Source organism: Ochotona princeps, chromosome 26, assembly GCF_030435755.1.
Source record: "Ochotona princeps isolate mOchPri1 chromosome 26, mOchPri1.hap1, whole genome shotgun sequence".
Taxonomy (NCBI): Eukaryota; Metazoa; Chordata; class Mammalia; order Lagomorpha; family Ochotonidae; genus Ochotona; species Ochotona princeps.
In genome coordinates, this window is record NC_080857.1 from 26,575,933 (window position 1) to 26,599,356 (window position 23,424).

Below are 23,424 nucleotides of genomic sequence, written 5' to 3' on the forward strand. Positions count from 1 at the left end.
TAATCAAGAAATAAATCACTCAAAATGCATTTTTATTCAAAAAAATATCATAAAGACAGTTAAAAATCTTTATCACACATCACTCAAAAAAAAAAATCTATGGCTTTTAAGGAACATTTTGACAGTGTTCATGATACTGTCCATATTCTTAAAAGCTCCTTTAAAATACTTGGTTTGCCATGGCCTGTAGCTAATGTTATTCAATCTGAGACGCACTTCATCAACAAAGGTGGAAAGTCCAGGGGCCAACAAATCTTCAAATTACAGTACAAAAACAGTGAACTCCACAAGAAGCCATGGCAAAACCAGACTGCCTTCATACACGGGCACACACAACTTCAATGATTAGGACACACTCACTGGCACTATTACCACCTTTCCTTTCTAATCAAGCAGAGTACGTGTGTGCATTGAAAAGACACAAGCGCAAACAATGCTAAGCAAATCAGGGTTAACTAATTTTCACTACAAACAAAATGCATCAACTCTGCAAATAGTTGATGGCAAAAAGACATTTAATAGGTTTACTTCACCATCTGAACCTTGCAGTCTTCATACTTCCAGTAACTTTCTGAAGACCTCTCACATGCATGGATTTCACATTTTGTTGCACCAAAGCAAGCTGTTAATTCCATTTTTACATAAACTCTCTGAAGTCCCCCCAGACATCAGTACCACAGCACACTAAATGTACTACATCAGCATGCTAAGAGAAAGAAAGCAAAGACATCAAGCTCTTGCCAGGAATTCCTGACTTTTCTAGAGAGCTGAGATAGCAATAAAAACACTGAAGTAAACTGAACGGTTTCTACAGAAAAACTCAGATATACTGCCAAAAAACCATCGCAGGAGAGACAAACCAGGATGACTGATGAGTACATGAGAGGAAGCATTCCACAGCGCCCACACGGTATCACCCCAGCTGGTCTTGGTTACCTTGCAGTGAAATATGGAGATCATGGATGGCCAACGGCACCTGCTCGTCTTCGGTGGGAGGCACGGGGCTGGAGGCCATGGTTGCACTCAGTGGAGGCTATCTCCTGTCCATCTCCCAGCCGTGAACTGAAAGTGAAAGAGAAAGACACCCGTCAAGACCTTGCAGGACTGCATCTCTAACAATTATGCACAGCCAGATGAGAGCAACCTAACATGGCCCCTTCCACAGCAGCCTGGCTTTCTGCAGAGCGCTTCCTTGGGTCACAAAGAACAAAGGAACTACGCCTTCTCTTCGAATCATAATCAAGATTTTGCCCTGTGACCTATTCGTGCTCTCTGGAGTTGCTGGCATAACTCCCAAAGAGCCAGCACTGTGGACTTCTCTAGGACTAAGAAGGAAGGCGGTGCAATAATAAGCTCTCCAGGGGAAGCGAAGCTGACAAAAACCAATAAACTGGAGCATTTTGTGTGTATGGTGTGGATTCACCTTCAACCTGCAAAAACTTCCCTTAAAACTTTTTGCTTAACTTAGTTCCTTTTCTACTCCGTAAATATGGCTGTTTATTAGAGACAGCAAAAGCCGAGGCTGCTTAGCTAGCTAAGTGAAACAGCAAAACAGCAAACCAATATATCAAAAACAATATGCTGATGAGTTATTTTTCACATTGAATTATTTGCCCAAGGACTAGTTTTCCCCTACACATTTCTTTCCGTAATGCTTCTTGAGGTCTTAGATAATCACTCCAATAAAAGCAATTCATATCCCAAAATTCTTCTAAAGCATAACTTCATGGATAAACAAGCATATTCCAAAAAGTTCAAGGAAAAAAGGAATTGAAATATCTTATTTTAACACACACAAAAAAAACGAAATTCATGATATGGAAGGTTTTCATAAAGCTCATAAAAATGCATATTCTGAAAATGGTATGTATGAGCCTAAAATTTTCTGGAACTGAAAAATATTTTAGTTTCACTTTTCAATGAATTTTTTGAAAATTTGTTATATCTGCCACTATTAGTTTCTCAACACTGACTTTTCACATACAGCTAATCAAATAACAAAATTATCCTCACCAAACATCCTCAAACAAAAAAACGGATTAGGGATGGATAGAAAGCTTTATGATCAAGCAATTGTTACGAAACATTAACGTTAGCATCTGTGATGAGCGTATGAGTTTGTTTCACTGTAAAAATCTTTAACTTCGCTGTGTATTAGAAACTTGCCATGATAAAATGTTGGGAGAGACACTGAAAGTGAAATAAATCTGAAGCCAACAGCTAAACACAATCAATCACACTCAATGTCAAAGGAACCAGTTCAAAAAATGTGAGACCAGCAATCTTTCCATTATGTCTTCCTCTTTTTCTTTATCATCCAGACCCCTTTCATTATCACTCCCAGGAGTCTATTGAAGATATTATCTACCAAATAACCTTGATTAATTAGTCATCGAGTTGTTTATCTGACGAATTAGGATGGGTCAGAAGCAGCCTGAGGTGAGGGTGTTTCCACACGGAGTTGACAGGACCCAACGGAAAGGCAAAGCTGCTGAAGAGTTCCCAAGAGGCTGTGCAGCCCAGTGCCTGATGCAACAAAGCAACCAGCTGCCCTGTCCCTGGGACCCCCGAACCTTCAGTGGACGCAAAGCCCTTCTTCAACTTGACCAGGGAAAACCACAATTTCAGAATGAATTTCCTAGGCCCATCCGCTATGCCATGTCAGGACTACGAAAACAAAAGTGTAACAATCCTACAGGGCACCATGTATGCAGATGTGTACCAAGGATGCTGCCACCACATCCCCATGGAATCTTTCGAGCTGTCTGAGTTGGGTACTGGAATTATCTCCGCTTTACAAACACAGAAGCACATGCATAACATGCAGCTGACAGAGGACACGCCACCAGTCAACATTGAAGGCAACATTTGAACCCAAGTGCTTTTAGTGTTGGGTCCGTGGCCTAGACCAACACACAGCTAGCTGGATTGCTATGGCATGCTTACACTTTCTTTGATCCACTTAATTTGATAAGCATAGGCTAGACTTCCTTCTCATAGAATCTAATTGTAAAAATTAACATAAAATTTAAGCAGATTTCTCTAGAAAAGTGAACCATTATATTCCTGAAAAAGTAATCTCTATAGGGTGCAGGGGGTGCTTTTCAAGTAACAAAGATAAGTTTAAATAATGTTTTAGTAAGCGATGTACCATTTTCAGGAATATAACTGAGAGTGAAGTAGTTTAATACAGTGGCGTCAAAGTCTGAAAGATCAAATGGCTTATGTGCAATGGAGTTAAAACCACAAGCACATGACTACACCGATTTATACTTGATCTAATCCAAAGGCCGGGAAGCGATACTACACACACCCCCAACTGCATTAGCTCTTGTAAAACGGCTTTGGTTCGCTTGTACAATTTATCTTCACAGGCCTGTGGTATCTCAGAATACTAGCAAATTTCCCTTTTCTAAGGAAATTTTGGTATTTAGGCTACAATTAGAAAGTTTTCCATCAAAAAATTAAATTTGTATAGTTGGGTCCTGGGGCCTGTCTACTAGGTAGATGTCGGGTTCGTGAGCCCCAGGAGTGGGGGGGTCCGGCGGTGCTTGGGTAGCCTGGCCTGGGTTCTTGGGCTCACCTGCAAGGACATGTCCTACTTAATGAAAAAGGTGGAGTAGCAGACACAGACCCTATGTAAAAGGAGAATATGGCAGCTCATGTGGTGTCGTAGTCGAAGAAGGAAAACAGAACAAACTGGACAACTGCCCCAAACGATGACAGCAAAAAATCTCAGTGAATGGAGACTGGAGGCTGATTAAGTCAGCCAATGGGCATTGGGAGGGTGACATCATCCTTGGATCGGTGATTTTGGAACTACACAAACCACATGGACAGAACCCTCGGAATATGTACACATGGAAACCTGGGTTGACATGAGGTGGCAATTCTTCCTCCGTGGGTACTAGGACGTGTGGGAAGTTGTGAGGGGTCTCCCCCTTTGTCTCTCTCCTTCCCCCCAGGAACAACAAGAAGAAATAGCAAATTTGGAAGCAATGAGTTCACCTCGATCCTTCCCACCCTGATCAACCATGTAATCATTACTTTTTAAAATTAATTTTAAATTTTTTAAAAAAGAAATTTGAATAGTGATTATCTCAAATGAATGGGATTATGAATAATATTATTTTGTTCTGGTTTCTCTGCACTTTTAAAATTTCAAATGACGCATGTTTCTGCTGAAACTAGAGAACTCTTTCTACTTTTAATGGACAACGTGTCATGAAGCTCAGAACCAACCCTTCAACCCATACACCAGAGAAGCTGCACATTGCCATCTGCATAATGAGGAGAAAAGTACGCTTCTGACACAAATAAAATAACATCAGAAACTTCTGAGGTTGTCAAATTTCAGAAAACATAGCCACCGCTTTTTTGACAGTTCTGTGGGACTTTCAGTTTTCTCATCATAAGACCCTTTGCTAACAATCCCTGTCCATCCACAAACTACGGAAAAATCACTGTGTCAGCAGGGACAGGCCAATATCCTATCTTTTAATTTTTTTATTTATCTGAAATGCAGAGAGAAAGAGAGGGATCTCCCATTACTGGCTTACTCCCCAGAGGTCCTTATTGGTTACGGTGAATCAGGCTGAACAGCAGCCAGGAACTCGACCCAGGTCTCCCGTGTGGGTGGCAGGAACCCAGCTACCTGACCATCACTCACGGCATCCCAGAGTGTGAAACTCCAGCGGGAAGCTGGCGTGGGAAGCAGAGCCAAGCTCTGCAGCATGGGATGTAGTTAGCCAACGGCATCTTTAGCATCATAGCAAAGTGGCTTAAGTACCTTCATAGGTTCCTTTTACAGAGTGATCTAAATGCCAGCATTTGTCCCTGGGGCTTGTACTTGCTTTGTATTTTTTCCTGTATTTCACCTCTCAGTGTTGTTTAAGGGCCACCTGTTATTTTCGAGTTTCCTCTTTGTCATTTACGTTACAGAACAAGTTCATAGCAGAAGGTTTATTCATAGTAAGTTGCTTCATCTTTTTCCCAGTCATTTTCCCTAACTCTATGGCTTTTCTTCCTGTAAGTCATCATTTGATCTGAAGCTACCAATGCAAATGCCAAGCCAGGTGATTTGTTGGTGTCTACTCTCTTCCTATAACCACCAGGAAATGCCAGCACAACCAATCCTACCTATTCACCACAATTAGGGAAAAAAATCAGTATCCAGCAATTCTCTATGATTATGATGTCATTAGGATTGCAGTGTCACTACGCAATACTAACAGTGTCCCTCAATCACCTACTTGATCCTGGGTTAAGGCATCCTGAGACATTACACCCACTTCCCTCAAAGAACCTTCTGTAGGCCTCAACCAAGTCAGAATGCTCCAAACTGCAGTATCTCAGTGCAGTAGAACAAAACGAACACTTTTCTTACAGACTGTTGAAACTCAATGGAAAAAACACACACATGAAACTAAAAACCACAAAAATATTAGGATTTATTGAGCACTCACTATATGATATGCACTGCAGTATATAGTGGCACTTACTATGACCTGTGAAATAAGATCTATTGGGATAATCCCATCTTTTGATCATCCAGTAAAAACAAATGAGTGAGCGATGCAGCATAGCAAGCTAAGATACTGCCGGGGCTTACATGTCCAACATAAGGACAGTGATTCAAGCCCCATCTCCTCTGCTTTGGATCCAGATTCCTTCTGATGTGCAGCTGGGAGGCAGGATGGCCCGAGGATTTGAGTCCCTGTCACCCCTGTGGGAACCCCGGATGAGGTGCCTGGCTCCTGGCTTTAGGCCTGGCCCCAACCTGGCTTTGCAGAGCATCTGGGGAGTGAACCAGTAGATAGAGGATTTCTCTCTGTCTCATTGTCTCTCCCTTTCATTATCACTCTGCCTTTCAAACAACTCTTAAAAAAAAAAAAACCTAGTCACACTACTAAAATGAAAAGTTAACAGTAATAATAATAAATGAGGATGAAAACTTCCAAAGCTATTAAAACCTTACTGCAAAATCAGCACGAATCCAGAACGCCTCTCCAATGATTTCACTTATACAAGGTGCCCACGGTGGTAGAATTCTCACAGGCCGTAAAAGGTCAGGGGCTGCCGAGGCCGAGGCAGGGGGGATGCGCAACTGCGGTCACCTGCTTTCCTTCACTTTTGATCGTTCACTGAGGATGGTTTCAGGTCTGCAAGAGGAGCTGAACGAGGTGACAATTACACAACAGTGTCCGTGTACGTAATGCCTCTGAACTGTGGGAGACTCCTGGCTTTGGCCTGGCTCAGCCCTGCAGGTATCTGGGAAGTAACCAAGGAACGCAAGCTTCGCTCTCCCTCTTTCTCTGTCTCTCTCTCTCCCTCCCTCCCCACCCCCTTTTAAAGAAACAAAGAAATAAAGCCTACCACAGGGGTTACCCCCAACAAACCAAGAAATAGGAAAGGAAGTCCTCCAATGAAATAAAAAAGCTAAGCTCACAATGAGGGGGAGAAAATAAAAGAGGAGCAGATCCTGAACATAGGGGAAATAGAGAAGTTCCAGGAGGATGGTCAGGCAGCTGAGTGAGGCAGAAAAGGCAGCCCCTGCAGAGAGGTCCAGAGGGGTGCTGAGGGAGGAAGCAGGGGAGTGGGGACAGGAAAGAGGGCAGAGGCAGCAATGAAGGGTACAGACACCACCGCCAAGGAGGCCGATGGAGACCTGCTGGAGAGTGGGTTCTTCCAGAAACCTGACTCTGAAAATGGTGTGGACCTGAGATCTGAAGCAGGTTTTCTTTTTCTTTTTTTTTTTTTCCAGAAATAACATATGCCTTGGCAGAATTATGAGCCAGTTTAGACTATCCTAAAATCAACCAAGTTCAGTAAAAATTATGCTTCAACACTATAAGTTACTAAACACAAAAATGAAAATAGACACGAGACAGCTGAATAGTACCCTATATCCATTTTAAGGTGTACAGCAGCCGGATGTGTATAAGCTAAAATTGAAATGTCAATGAAGTAATCACAGGATGTGGTTAAGAACTTGCATTTTCTAACATATTGGTCACTCAATACTATGTCAATTAACCCCATAAGGTTGTAAACTGTTGTTGATGTTATGTTGTGGCTTTTAATTGGTCAGTATGATATTCTGCCAGCTCTGCTTTTAGACCAGAGATGGTCTCCCCAAGAAACCGTTCAAATTATCTGGACAACAAGATGCTGGACTCTATGTATGGTATATGCTTGCAATGAAAGAATAATGACTAGATTTGAACTGTAATACTATAATTAGGTGGAGGAACCTACCATGGGGGGAGGGTGTGGGGAAGGGTTGGGGGAATCCCAGAGCCTATGAAACTGGGTCATAAAATAAAATGTAATTAAAAATATTAAAAAAAGAAGAAGAAAGGAATGTATTCCTTCCATCATTCCACAAAGCATTTGTGGTTTGCAAAACACATTCGCCATCCTGCTGCCTGGAAACTCCGAGTCATTTTGAAAGAGCGAAGAACAAAGGCAGCTCCCATCTGATGATGTCATTTTATCAACGACTAAGCAGTCAAACCACCCCTAGGGGACAGGAGTGTAAGGAGAGGAAGGGCTAAGGCTCAGACTGCACCTGTGCTCACTGCCCAAAGCCACCCAGCCCCAGCTGGTCCTCTCGAACCTGGGGCTGAGTCTTCAGAGCCAAAACTCATGGATTCATTTGTGTTGGAGTCTGATATTGAGTGTGCTGTTGTGAACAGTTGGCTGTTCTGTGATTCTAGAAATGAATCACAAATGTAACTGTGCAAAAAAAACCTGCATGAAACAGGCCATGGCCAAGGACATGAAAATACCCACCAGAGAACCATGTAGGAACTGGGTGGGCAGGAGAAGGCTCCAGGGCCACGCAGCACTAGCTGTGAGAGGACCCCAACAACACTACAGTTGACTGTCAGCAGACACACCCTCACACTTGCCTGACACTCAAGGAAGAGCAGCAGTCCATTTACTAAGCTGGTGTCTTAAATGTCTGGCAAGAAAGTGATGTTCTAGAATCACACAAATACACAAGGGCACTTGTTCAAGAAAGTTCATGGAAGGCCTGTGTGGTGGATCCACACAGAAATGGACTACTCCACAACTACAAGGAATGAACAGTCAGCATCAGCATGTCAGATCCAGGAGGGGCTGACGCTGAATCTAGGGGTGAAGATGCTCGCACCCCACTTCGGAGCTCCTGACTCCAACTTCTTACCAAGGCAGAAGGCAGGAGGCAGCAGCACTGGCTCCAGGAACTGGATTTTTGCCAACTACCTGGGAGGCCTGGGATGAGTTCTTAGCTTCTAGCTTTGGCTCCAGTAGTTGTGGGCATTGTGGGAGTGAATCAGCTGATAGGAACTAACTCACTGTCACATATACACACAGATAATCCCTTCCTCTCAAACAAATGAATTTTTTGAATTACAATGAGGAAAAACAAGCACAATGGATTAAATATATTATGAAGCTATTTACGTATTTTATGTAAATTATAAACATACACTTGAGAGCATTTCTAAAAATTTAATTTAAAAAATGTTTATTTTGGTTCAAAACCAAACTGAAAATCATGCATAAAAGGGGTCTTTGAAAAATTTGCCAAAAATGCAGACTATGGCAAAACTATGCACGGATTTCAAAAAAATGTTTGCAGCCAAACAAGTTCATTTTTTCATTTCATTTTCCCACCAAAATCTTGAGGTCCCTCATGCAGAGTTGACTAGAGTCATGTTGGGGAGGGACAGCCACCATCAGGGAGCCGGGGGTAAAGGGAAGGAATACAGTCATATAGTTCATGTAGTTAACCTCTACCAAGGAAGGGTATTATAAACATTACCTACATTTTATTATTGCTTTCTGAAGCTTTCGAATTAAAATATAATTCATCACTATTCATATTTTTTCATTGTAATAAAATTCCTCTGACATGCATAAAATGAGATAAAAATGACTGAAAGAGTTGACGTGGAGAAGTTCCATTTCCATCCCAGCTCTGTCACTATCAACATGACCTTGGGCAGTTATCGGGGCCTAGCTCTTCATCTGTGAAATAACAATAACGATTTGATCTGGGCCAACCCTTAGACTAGTGAGATTCCTGCCAGGAACTCTAACTTGGAGTTCTCCGCTTGCACATTTGAAAATGCAAGTAGTACACCAGCAACCCTTGGAGTGTGCCCATTCCTGGATGTTATCTTTGGAGCCTGTCCAGGCACAAAGCGGCCATGAACTTGAGCAGCATTGTGTTGGAAGCCTTCAGAGAACTGCCTCTATCAAGTGTGTTCCAGTGTGATCCCGTAAGCCTGCCCGTGCGGGGAATTACAGGAAGGAGCCCAGAGAGACCTACCTCTTAATGAGAACAGACCATGGAAAATTCTCCCAGGTCTCAGGACAAGAAAAACTCCCATCTAAGAACATGGTTTCCCTGTCTCTTTGGCCACCATACCCCATCTCTTAACAATTGTAAATGCCTTTATGAAGGATAAGTTGTTTCACCTCTAACTTGCTCTTGTCTGTTTATTTTTTAATTCAGTAGAATGTTCTGGTTGTTAACTACTTCAAACATTCTCTGCAATAAGAGAGGGTACCATTAAATTAACTCATGGATTTTTTTTTTTTTTGGATCAGAAAATACACATAGCATGGTGGAACTATGAGATACAAAGATAAATTGCTATTCAGTGTAAAAAGGGATAATTTGATAGTAGAAAAATGGATACCTACTTGCTTTCAACAAATGAGGCTATTGAACATTTCTGAACACCCAGTCCTCTGATATCTAGATTCTAGTTCCAGGTTCTAAGAAGAAAGCTGATTTGCAGTTATGTGGCAGCACTGCAACATACAGCGCCTGAATGATTGGTGACCAGCGCTCTCCCTTCTGCCAGGTTCCGCTCGTCCCAGGCCCATCAGCCTTGTTCGAAACACCTGTCTCCTGTAGCCTCAGTCCCATAGAGACCCCCAAGTCACTGGAGATCCTCACGCAGGAATGGCTGAGCAAGACTTCAGCAACTAGAGTGGGGAGCACTGAGGAAGAGCCTGAAGAAGTAACGAGGGCACAACAGACTAATTTATCTTTCAGGGACATGAATTGTTGACACCCAAGAAAGCATTTCCTAAGTTTTAGTATTAATTGCCAAATAATAGCTGCGTAGATCTACACGGTACAAAGTGCTGTTTCAATATATGTATGCATTGTACAGTGACAAATAAGACTAGCTAATATGTCTATTACCACACATACTTATCATTTAAAATCCACCTTCTGGGCAAGGTGCTAGGTAGGCCTAGTGGTTAAGATGTTTCTAGAGACACCTCCATCTCTCACTAGAGTGTCTTGTGTTCAAGTCCCAACTTTGGATCCAATTGAAGCTTCCTGCTAACACATACCTGGGAGGCAGCTCAACTTCAAGTCCCTGTTACTCACCTTAGAGACTTGAATTGAATTCCTGACTCCTGGTTTTGGTCTGGCAAAGCCTTGGCTTTGTGGACATCTGGGAAGTAAGCTAAATGGATGGGAGAATCTCTCTGATCAATTGATCGATCCATCGATTGATCTCTTTCCCTCCCTCCCTCTCAAACAAAACATCTTTTTAAACTTCTCTCTCCTACCTATTTTGAAATATGCAATGCAGTACAGGCTTCGTGTTCTATAACATGTCACCAGAAACAGATCATCCTAACTAAGACTTTGCACACTTTGACCATCTCATTCCCCTACCAACTCCCTCTCCAGCCTCTGGAGACCACCACGCTATTCTCTTCCTCTGTGAGCTTGACTTCTTGAGACTGCAAATAAAAGCGAAATCATGAGGCATAGCAAGCGAAATCCTCCACCAGCATTCTATATGGGCACCAGCTCAAATCCCAGCTGCTCTACTTCCGATCCAGCTCCCTGCTCTTGGCCTGGGAAAGCAGTGAAGGATCGCCCAAAGCCTTGGGACCCTGCACCCGCATGGAACACCTGGTAGAAGCTCCTGGATCCCAGCTTCAAACTCGCCTCAGCTCTGGCAGTTACAGCCATTTGGGGACTGTGACCCAGTGGATGGAAGATCACTTTCTCTTTCTCTCTTTCTCTCTCTCTCTCTCTCTCTCTCTTTCTCTCTCTCTCTGCATGTAATTCTTTCAGGTAAAATAAGTAAATTTTTATAAAAAAAAGAAGAACATAAACATAAAAAGGTGAGACCATGAGACACTTGTTTTTCTTTGGCTGCCTTATTTCACTTAAGATAATATCTTCTAGATTCATCCCTGTTGTACAAATAAGTGTCTTCTTCTTTAAGGCCAGATCGCATTCCACTGGGTACAAAAGCCACATACTTGTACTTTTAGAAATCCATCCCCCCATTCATGGAGATTGTTTCTGTATCTTGGTTGTTATGAATGATGGCAGTGAACATGGAAGTGCAGACAACTCTTCAACACCCTGATTTCAATTCCTTTGGGCATATGCCCAGAAGTGGGGTTGCTGGATCATATGTAATTCTAGTTTCAGTTTCCGAAAGACTCTCCAAATTGTAAAACAACTGTGCTGATTTACCAAAAACCCACAAGGGCTCCCTTGTTTCCCCACACACTTCCATCTTTTGGGGAAGAGTCACGCTAAGAGATATAAGGTACTGTCTCACTGTGGTTAGAATGTGCTTTCATTGTTGACTAGAGATTGCTATGCCTTGAATATGATTTGGCCCTTAGAGAGTCGCGGCATACACAAGCATTTATGCTAATGGCATTAAAACAGTAGAAATGTACACTGTCTGTGATATGAAGAGGTGGGGTCTTTGGAAGGCAATGAGGTCAGGAGCATGGATCCTGGTGGCTTTATGCAGAAAGAGGAGACTACACAGAGGCATATACACACACTTCCTGCCAGGATGCAATGCCACTGAGGTTAGGGGTACAGGAACCTGGCTGGTTAGCACTGTGCTGTGGGTGTGAGTGGACCTTACAGCTCCAGAAGAAACTCCTTCCATTTGTGAAATAGCCTGCCTCAGGCATTTCATTACAGTAGCAAAGTAGCTATTGCGGACATGTTGAGCATTATTTCCATACATGGTTGTCTGCACATCTTCCTTCTTTGCCCATTGGATAACAGAGTTATTTGCTTTCTTGTTATGGAGTGGTCTAAATTCCTCATATATTTTGGAATATTGGCCCTTTATCCAACATATGACTTGCAACAGAGCATGTGTCTAATAGTGATCCTCCAGGTACATGGTCAATTGCTCCGCCCCCCCCATCACCCCGTTCTCAGTGACCTGTAGTCTCTGGCCACTGGGCTGTCCAGACTCTATCTTGTGTTTTGATCTGGATCTGCTCCAGCTTCCTTCTCATCCCAGCAGGGCAAACACAAATTCAATGTTGCATAAAATGCCTGTGTTAAAATGAAAACAGGCCACCTTACACATCACATTCATCTTCAAAAAGCTGCTAAAGCTGCCTTCTTATACAAATTGCTTAAATCCCAGAGGGGTACAGCGGAAGGAGGGGAAGACAAGTCATCAGACTCTTCTGTTAAATTGGTTTTGAGTGACTGACCTTCCCTGGAGGAGAAGCTGTGTTACCAATACATCCCTGCCCCAACTCCAGGAACCACAGCCCTGCACCCTAGCCACAGACACATACTGCCTACACCCTGTTGGCCTGAGAAGCTTTGGGCCTTGGATGTTAGCTTGAAATACCATCCAGCACAGAGGAACATGCTCCCAAAACCCCACTCCTGGGTCTAACCAAACCCTGCAAAACAGAGTCTGTGCCCCAGAGTCTTCTTCAGATTCTAGACCACAGTTTTTTGGGAACAGATTCACATTCTGTTCTATCCTTCTCACCCAGCACAGCCCATGGCGCCTAGCAGGAGCACAACAGATGTTTGAGAAATGTGAACAGCGGTGAGTGGCAAAGCCATGAAGATACTGCTTGGGGGACATAGCTTGTGGCATAGCATGTAAAAGCTGCCACTTTCAGCGCTGGCATCTCATATGGGCATCAGTTTGAATCCTGGCTGCTCTACTTCTGATCTGACTCCCTGCTAATGTGCTTGGGAAAGCAGCAGAATATGGCCCAAGTCCTCGGGTCCCTGCATCCATGTGCAAGACCTGGAAGAAACTCCTGGCTCCTGACTCCTGGCTTTGGATGCACGCAGCTCTGGCTAGTACAGAAGAGTAAACAAGCAGATGGAAGATCTCTAACTCTGCCCCTCTCTCTCTTCTCTGTAAGTCTGCCTTTCAAATACAAAAAAAAAAAAAAAGATTAAAAAGAAATACATTGTTTACAATGTCCACATCCCATACTTGGAATTAGTTCTGGGTTCTGCCTCCAGCTGCTGCTTCCTGCTAATGCACACCCTGGGAGGCATCAGGTGACTCGACCCAGATAGCGGAGTCCTTCCTACACACCGAAGTTATTGCTTCCCAACTTTGCCTGGTCTGGTCTTGGCTGCTACGGGCATTGGGGCAGTAAATGGGCAGAGGGGAGATGTCTTTCTCACTCACCATCTCTCTACCTGTTCCTTTCTCACTCTATTTCTTTGTCTTTATAATAAAAAAAGGGAAGGAGAGTGAACAAACAAGTGATCCATCTGGAACAAAGCTGCTGAGGGCACTGTCTCTACAACTCCCTCCTTGTGGGCAGCATCCCCATCACTTTTTTTTTCGTTATTTTTTTTTAAATTTAATACAAGGAAATCCTACAGAAATAGAATGGGTTTTCATTAGTTTGGTTTTGATCATTTCCAAGATTCATGTACTTATCTATTTGAAAGGTACAGTGACAGAGAGAGCTTCCATCTTCTGCGTCATTCTCCAAACGCCCAGAACAAGTAGGTCTGGGCCAGGGTGAAGCTGAGAGTCACAAATCCATGAGGATCTCCCAGGAGGGTGGCAGGAATCCAAACACATGAGCAATCATCTACTGCCTCCCAGGCACATCTGCAGGAAGCTGGATAGGAAGTGCAGGCAGAACTACATCCTACGCATTACGATATGCGATGCAGGAACCACACACAGCGGCTAAGCATGTTGTACCATGAGGCTCACTTCCATTTTGGTTTCTGCTGCTGCTTTTCTGACATTCAGCTAGTTTTCTTCTGCTTTCTGTACTCGCTTTTTAAAAAAAGATTTATTTATTTTTATTGGAAAGTCAGATTTACAGAGAGGAGGAGAGACAGAGAAAAAGATCTTCCATCTGCTGGTTCACTCCCCAAGTGGTTGCAATGACTGGAGTTGATCTGATCCAATCTGAAGCCAGGAGCCAGGAGCCAGGAGCCTCTTCCAGATTTCCCAAGTGGGTGCAAGGTCCCAAGTCTTTGGGCTGTCCTCCACTGCTTCCCCAGGCCACAAGCAGGAAGCGGGATGAGAAATGGGGCAGCTGGGACACGAAGCAGTGCCCATATGGGATCCTGGTGCATGTATGCCAAGGACTTGCACCACTAGACTACTGCACAAAGCCCTCTGTACTCGTTTTTAAAATGCATTGTTTTTTGAGGTTGATGTGCTGAATGTTTAAAACATTTCCTTTATTAATATTTATTTTTATGAGATTTAGACACAGGGAGAAGAAACAGAGAAAGCTCCTATCTGTTGGTTCACTCTCTAAATGTCTGCACGGGCTTTGTGCCAGAGACCAAAGCCACAAGCAAGGGATGCAGTTCAGGGTGGTAAGGACCCAACCACTGCAGCCATCACCCACTGCATCCCCAGTACACAACTACAAGAAGCTGGAACACAGCCTGACCTCAAACCTAGGCTCTCTAACACGGGATGAAGACGTTCCAACTGCTATCTAAACTGCTAGGGAAACGTTCACCCCGTCTTCACGTTTTATTGGCATATAATAGCTGGTCTTATATACATGTATTGAGATCATCTTAAATTCTTTGTGAATACAATAGAAAATGCATACATTTAATAACTAAATAAACAGGTAAACAAGCAAACCAAAACCATGGAAGTATGTCTGATCAAGCAAATATATCTTCATACACACACACACACACAGAACAAACAGAAATAATTCTAATAATTTTGCACCTCAAGTCTTCTTACATCACAGGATACCAAAACACATACTCAATGTCTTCCGTAGATATCCATTTTGACACATTTCTTTCTAACACTGAAATTGCCAGAATACTCAGCCATAGAAAATTGAATTGCCTTCCACTGTTTTCTTGAGTATATATATAAAGCAACAGTTTCTACACACAATATTTTTTTTCTTTGAATTATGCAAGTTTCAACCAAGTTTCAATTTGGTGCCAAGTACTCTTGGGGAAAAGGAGCCTGAAGGAAGGAGGTTTATTTTGGTCTCCAGTTCTGGGAATTCATAGTTCAAGGTTGGGCAACCCCAGGGGTCTAGCTTCTGATGTGGGCAGTGGATCGTGGTGGATCACACGGTGAGCAGGAGGGCAGAGAGACAGGGAACATGCTGGCCCATGCCTACAGGGCCTCTCCTCGGAAAGCCACCATGACTCAACCTCGGAGCCCACACCAGCAGCTCCCTCCAATCTAATCAGTTGCTAAGGGCCCCACCCGCAAATATCACAACTGTGGATTAAATTTCCACCCTGAACATATTAATTATTAACATAATATGTTTACACATAAGCCTTTATGAAACACCCAAAATATTATCCAAGGCACAGCAGAGGGATCAAGGAACTCTGTTAAATGTGCAAGGCTGGACTAAGCTCACTGAGCTTTCATCAAAAGAGTTGCACAGACAACTGATAAAATTCGGAGAAATGATTAAAATGTTCAGGGAAGCACATGTAGAATCTCACTCCGATGATGACAGGATTTTCTTCAAGAATTTGGGGAACACTGCAAAACAGTTCTACATGTATCTGTTGGGTAAGCACTTCCCTACTGCTCAATTTATCTTTAAAACTCCAAAGGCAGGAATTGTGACAAAGAACTAAGCTGCTGCTTGGGGTACCAACATCCCATACTGGAGGGCCTGGGTTCAAGTATTATCTAGGTTTCCCACATACTTTCCTGTTAATACGTTCTCTGGAAGCGGCCAATGATGGCTCGGGTGTTTGAATCCCTGCCACCAGACGGACTTCAGCCTGACCCAGCCCTGGCTGTTGCGGACATTAGGGGAGTGAACCAGTACATGGAAGCTCTCTCTCTAACCACAGCTTCAAAAATCAAAATGTGAGCCCTGGTGTGACAGCCTAGTGGCTAAAATCCTCAATTTACATGTGCCAGGATCTCATATGGACACCAGATCGTATCCCGGCTGCTCACTTCCCTTCCAGCTCCCTGCTTGTGGCCTGGGAAAGCAGTCGAGAACACTCCAAAGATTTGGGACCCAGTGCCCATGTGTGAGACCCAGAAGAAGCTCCTGGTTCCTGGCTTCAGATTGGCTTGGATCCAGTTGTTGTGGCCACTTGGGGAGTGAACCAGTGGAAGGAAGATCTTCTTCTCTCTCCATAAATCTGCCTTTCCAATAAAAATTAATAAATATTTTTTAAATTAAAATGAAATTTCAAATATAAATCTCTCCAAGATACTTCAGAGAAATATTTCTAAACTCAAAATGTTTGGCAGCAATTGACAGCCAAAATATGTTGGCTGTTAACAATGGAAAAGCTTGTTTTTGAAACATACGGCTTCTTAAAAATTCTAGTGGCAGTTGTAGAGGGTGCTTTCAGACTCAGAAATTAATGTACAATTAAAAATGAGCAAAAGCCTGGTTCTGTAGCCTAGTAGCTCAAGTCCTTATAATGAGCCAGGATCCCCTATGGGCGCCGGTTCTAATCCCAGCGGTGCCACTTCCCATCCAGTTCCCTGCCTGTGGCCTGGGAAAGCAGTAGAGGACGACCCAGAGCCTTGAAACCCTGCACCTGCGTGGGAGAACCAGGGGGTGGGGGAAGCTCCTGGATCCTGGCTTGGGATTGGCTCAGCCCCAGCCGTTAGGGAGGCTTGTGGAGTAAACCAGCAGATGGAAGATCTTCCTCTCTATCTCCCCTCTTCTCTGTATATCTGACTTTCAAATAAAAATAAATAAATCTTTAAAAAAAAATTGGGCAAAAGCAGAGTGACTCAGTCTTTCCTTTAGCCCACACTACCACAAGGATTTTTATCAACAGAAGCACCAGCTGCTGCTGGGCCAGGGCCCCATTCTTTAACTACATTTCCTAACAGAGGAAATGAGCAGAATCAACCTTTTTTCAGATAACACTTTGCTTTGTTTTCCAAATGACCATGTCCCCTCCATCAACCAAGTTCCCTCCATCATGTTGATAACTGTAATGGGAACCTGAATGTGCAACCCCAAAATCTTCCTCTTGGGCGTGAAGATTATTTTGAACTAAAGGCAACTGAGGCAGCCGAGTTCTAAAACCAGATCACATTTCCCACCTGGGAAGGAAATTTCCATCTGTAGAAGTGTCTCCCACTTCTGCGATAGGGAAAGGAAAACACCTCTAGACACCTGTCAATGGAGAAGGCCAGACCTTAACCTTGATCACAAAGCTTACTGTACAGGCCTCCTACGAGCAGCCTTTAACAGTTCATGGAAGAAAAACTCTAGTAGTTTAAATTTTAATTTCTGTTTGAAGGGCACAGAGAGTTCCTTTCCACTGGTTCACTACCCCAAATGAATGCAGAGACCAGTGGCCAAGGGTTGTGGGGGTAGGGTTGACAGACAGCTGTGGGTTAAATGAGAAATGCTTTCCAGACTTGAGAACAGAGGCCTGTGGGTGTGTAAACAACAGTAACTAGGAAAGAGCCTGCAGGAATTCAGGACAGCAAGGCTTGTCCTAACAGGCAACAGAAGGAAAAAGGAACAATTTCCTCCTTCCTACCCTCAAAACTTCCCCCACACTAAAGCAGGAAGGATCCAGCGAACGTAGACTGTGGACTCCATAGGCTGGCCAAGAGGAGTGAACCTAGACAAATTATGAATTTTGTATTTATTTTCATTTTATTTAAGAGAGACGAGACAAGAAGGGGGTGGATGAGGGGAGGGGGAGGGAAGGGTTCACTCCCCCATACGCCTGCCACAGCCTAGCCGGGAGGCAGGACCTCCATCCGGGTCTCTTATGTGACTCGGAGTCAAGAAGGTGAGTTGCCAATAAGAGCCAGACCCAGGTATCCAACCCAGTGACTCCAAACTGGGACACGGGCACTTTAATGGCGAAGCTAAAAACTCCTCTCCAAGCTTATTATCACAATAACAAATGGGTATTGTGAGGCTTTGCTAATGTCTCAAGAGATTATGAACCATTAAGGAAAAATCCGCTATTTTGCAGCGTGTTTACACTGCAGATAACCTATGCCTCGGCATATGGGCAGCCTGAGAAGGCCAGGGCTAGTGACTCTACTAAATCAAGATTATGAGGCCAAACAGGTCATTTCATTCCTCAATCATTCCTGGAAACCAGAAAAGAAATTATATGTTATGCTCAAGACTCAGGGTAGACAAATAATATTCATCAAAATGCCAGCCATGACACTGAGCACTATGGACACCCTATAAGAGCGAACTATTACAAGAGTCCCTTCATGGAAGGAAGGTAGGTTCTAGGATCCCAGTTACACCACTGACAGTACCAGCCCCTGTGTATACCATGTTGCTCCTATGAACACATATCCCTATGGTAAGGTTTAATGTACAAACCAGGATGTATAAGGTCAACTGTATAAAGCTAAAAGATTAACAGCAATAACTAATGATGAATTAGAGCAACTACAATATGATGGAATAAAAGGTATTTGAATGTAGTCTCTCCTGCTCTCCCTCTCTCTCTTGAAATATCTTTTACTGTATTTTCCAACCATGGTAGATCACAGGTGTTGAACTACAGAAAGCAAAACCATAGAGCAGGTGCCTCTGCCCTAACACGCACAGGAATTTAACAACAAAGCTGCAGCTGAAGCAGCCCTAGCAGGGCTCTTAGAGAACCAGTCCGTGGCACTGCTGACGGGAGGGTTTGTTATACTGGCCTATGCGGGCAGGGCTTGGAGGCAGCACAATGAAGAGTTTACCTCTCTGCAAGTGATTCATCAGGTATTATTGCAAAGAAGTAGGAAGAACAAGGCTTATGGCAATTTGGGTTATTTCCTTAAGATTTCTGGCCATTGGACCTGGCACAATGGCTCAGTGGCAAAATCCTCACTTTGTATACACTTGGACACATGTGGGCTGTGTCTGGGGGCAGGGTGGACTGGGCTAAGCAACAGTACCCGTGGGAGTACACAAGAGCCAGACGGGATGTGGAATGGACTGGGCTAGGCTGCAGCAAATGCTGACACATGCTGGGGGTGAACCTGGGAGGGGTTATTGTGGATTACCCTAAGTCATGGCACCCATCGATGCACATGAAAACCAGGCTTGTGGCAGACTGGGCTAGGCTAGACTGCAACACCCATAATTTTACTTGAGAGATGGGGCTGAGGGCAAAAAATGAACAGGCAGCTAGAGACACTGGTATGTGCACTGGCTGGTACAAGTGATGGGACGAACCTGACCCTGCACTGGCTGGTGCACATGTAAGTCAAGTCTGAGGTTACCTCAGATGAAATTTCTTGGAGGTCTCTCATACTAGACCACTGGACTCAGACACTGGCCACAGGGAAAATCACAAGATATGTATTGGGACTGGGTTTGTACAGTAGACAGCATGCCCAAACGCACACAGCAGACATGAAAGCCAGCTCATACAGGCCAGGAAAGGATGTTGAGCGCTTCATCAGAGGATGGAAAGGAGAACAGGTTAAACTACCCTCCTGGGCAAGCTTTGCAACATGTTCCTGGGCCTGTGGATGCACTAAGGTGGACCTGGTCAGCCAAGAGACCTGGGAAACATTTTCTCAACTCTGATGCAACAAGTTGAAAATGTCTCAGAACTATCAAAAATCACTCAAGTAACACCTTTGGAGCACTCTTCCCCACATCAGGGTCTCTGTCGTCAAGGGACTGCCTCCCATCCCCAGGCACTAATGCAGTCTGCCAGCAACAAGAATTCCCTTTCACTTCCCCCCACTGCAGAAACAAGAGAAGAAAAAAATTGAGACATCTGTCCCACCCACCTTCCTCATGCCTCCACCCTCCCCACCCCATCAGACACCCACATGCACGTGAATCCCTCCAAACTACGTAAACAATGTCAAGAATAATAATTGAAAAAAAACATGTCTGCCCATGGGGAATGGATCAAGGGAGTGGAATATGAACTTTGGACAAGTTAGACGGGCCAGCCTTCCATATCACTTGTCCGCTTCTTAACTGAATCCACAATCCACATTCTTTGGGGGGAAAAAACTGCACACCGGAGTGTCATACATACCTAAAACTAAAAGATACCAACACTGAAAATCCGTCTCCTGCATTTCACTCCACAGAAAGTACAGGTGATGAATCAAATGGGTGCATAGACTCAAGGAACAAGCAAGAAAATTAACACACTCAACTTGGCAGCCTCTCCTCCTGTGATCCAAGCAGACTGGAGCCTCTGCTTTATCACAGGACGCCTTTCTCTGTGTTTATTGAAGCTGAACTTGATTGTACCTGGACCAGGAAATGTGATAAAAATCCACACACAAGCCTTTTTCCAATCATCAAAAACCACTCACAGAGATACATGGGCAAATGGAACTTGTGGAATGCGGATAATTCTTGTGGCCCAGCTGACCGAAGGACTCTCCACGGTTGAAAGGACGAGATACACAGTGACTCTGCACTCGGGGTCTCTCCACTGCATTCGTTTCAGAGAAAAGGCGAGGTCCAAGAATTCCTAATGAATGGGATAGTCTTCGCAAACAGGGAGCTTCTGATTTCTGCTCTTCGAGCTGCGTTACAAATCAGAATTGGGAAGCACAACGCTTGACACTGACTTTTAAAATACAAAAGAATAAAGACCATCGAGGCACATGCATCCATTTAAAAAAAACCTAATTTAAGACTAAACAGGGTGCTCACTATACACAGAACATTCCACCTGCAGGGTGTCACTGAATCCTCAAACTTCTCTGTCGCGGACACTGACCACCAAGGTCTAGGGAAGCGGTGCTCCTCACCCTGAGCGCTTCAGCCAGCAACCTGTGTCTCCAAGCCCTTCCATTTGCACGCTGCCGTCCGTGGCCTCAACCTCTGTTTCACACACATCTGTCCCTTCTCATTGCCGTGGCACTTTAAAATTACTAAATGGAAAATTCTAGAAATAATTCAATTTTAAATCACTTTCATTACATTATGCTATTATAATTACTCTATTGTATTTTTAGCTATTACTGTCAATCTCTTACTATGTCTAGTTCATAATTACAGCATGAGCTTAGGTACGTACGCAGGTAAAAATAGCACCCAGGGTCCAGCCCTATGTGCAGTTTCAAAGATTCACAAACATCTTCCAAGACATGCCTTGTGGAGAAGGGCTGACTGCCACAGAGTGGTGAGCACATAGGACACATGAACTTCTTCAGTAATTTTAGGATCTATTGTTTGAATGGCATCAACATTTGTTTTGAATCAGCTATGATGGGAATTGCTCAGCCCACTAAATATGATACGTGTAATAAGATATACATTTTCTTTCATGATAGAAATCATCATTATTAATATCAATTACTACACTGCTCTCTAATTAAAACCACACATGGAACTCCAGCTCCTCACTAACTCATGTTTACGGTTCATGCTGATTTTTTTTTTTTCAGGATGCAAAGATCTAAGTGCTTCTCCTGGCTCAGCCATGGACCCCTGCAGGTGCAGGAGCAGGAGACTGGCTTCCCATTCTTCTACTGCAACACAAGAGGCAGCCCACCTCTCCCTGTCCCACAGGCAGCTGTAGAGCTCAAATAATTCACACACCAGTCAACATCTGCCAACCGCCAGTTGCATGCAGCCTTAGAGTTTAAATTCTTCCTCTTGCACGTGAATTTCAAGAGGAATGAAATTCACACAGGGCTAACAATGTCCCCAGTTGAGTAGTGAGAGGGCCGGCTGGCCGGACAGTGAGAAGTTCCCAAGTTTCCAATGGATCAATTTATGTGTTTAAAAGTGAAAGCAACAGAGAGATAGGGAGAGATTGTCTACTTCCTCCCGGACGCCTGCAGTAGCCAGGGCTGGGCCAGGCTGAAGCCAGGGCTAGGAGCATTCTTCAAGGTCTCCCACATGGGTACAGGGCCCAAGCATGTGACCTCCAGGAGCATTAGCAGGGAGCTGGGACAGAAAGTGGAGCAGCCAGGATTCAAGCTGGCACCGCGATATGGGATAACACAGCAAGCAGCACTTAACTGTGCCACCACACCTACTTCAAAATCTTTTCTGTTTCTTCAGAATAATTGATTCCTGCCATGGATCTCATGCAAGAAATCAAACTTTCATTCTACAACAATAACACTGGGAATAAGTGGAGACAAGACACAATTATCCCAGCGACTACTTCGCAGTTCAGTTCAAAGATGTAAAATATTTCCCATTAAAAAAAAAAAAAAGGCAGGGAGTGGGTGTTTGGGCAATTAAGATACCCACACCCCACTGCAATGCCTGGTTTCCTGCTAATGCTCAGCACGGGAGACACCAAGTGATGACCCAAGTGCCTGAGACCTTGTCAATCACCCACATTGGAGACCTGTACTGAGTTCCAGGCTCCTAGCTTTGGTCCAGCCTCAGTCGGTGCAGGCACCTGGCAAGCGAAATAGCAAATGATCTCTCTCTCTCTCTCTCTCTCTCTCTCTCTTTCTCTCGTCTCCCCATTCCATCCTGCCTTTCAAATAAACAAATAAATCTTTTAAAAATCCAAGGAGTTTATAAATTTTGCACAAAAATTCAATTTCTATTCATTCCATTTTCCATTAACTTTTTAGTGTGCTTTCTTAAAACCAAAAGGCAATATGCACAAATAAGAATAAATTGTGGCAGAGTGATGCAACGCAGAATTCCTACCCACAATCTCGAGGCAGAGATACAGTCAGAGCTCCTACAGGCTGCTTCACATCTCCAAATACCCACAATGATTGGAATGTAATCCAAGTTTCCCACCGAGGGTGAGAGGAACCCAGCCACTTGAGCCATCACAGCAGTCCCCCCACAAGACCTCCAGTGGTGGGAAAGCCAGGCGCCAGGCACTCCGGCGTGGGAGGCAGGCATCCCAACCAGCATCTTCATCCCTAAACCACACTCCTGGCCCTCCCTCACTTTGTAAAAGAAACCTAAGGAGTCAGAACTGCAGCACAGCAAGTCAGACGACCACCTGCCACTCTAGCTTCCTAGAGGAACACTGGTTTGAGTCCTGGGTGCTCCACTTTTGATCTAGCCCCCCTACCAATCACCTAGGAAGCAGAGAACGACCCAAAGGCTAGGCTCCCCACAGCCAACTGGCAGATCTGGAAGCTCCTGGCTCCTGGCTTCTGGCTCCTGGCTCCTGGCTTGGGTCTGGCCCACCCTTGGCTGTTGTGGCTATATATATGGGGACTGGGGACTGGGGACTGAACGAGAGGA

The 23,424-nt window shown here is 44.1% G+C and overlaps 1 protein-coding gene across 1 annotated transcript in view; it reads right to left on the minus strand.

The window, feature by feature from the left end:
- The window catches only part of SYNE2 (spectrin repeat containing nuclear envelope protein 2), a 324,116-nt gene that overhangs the window by 271,347 nt on the left and 29,345 nt on the right, over window positions 1-23,424 (minus strand). The window contains exon 2 of the mRNA XM_058655531.1: window positions 937-1,062. Within this exon, the coding sequence (XP_058511514.1) occupies window positions 937-1,015 (79 nt within the window). The 5' untranslated portion in view covers window positions 1,016-1,062. The remainder of the gene's footprint in view (window positions 1-936; window positions 1,063-23,424) is intronic.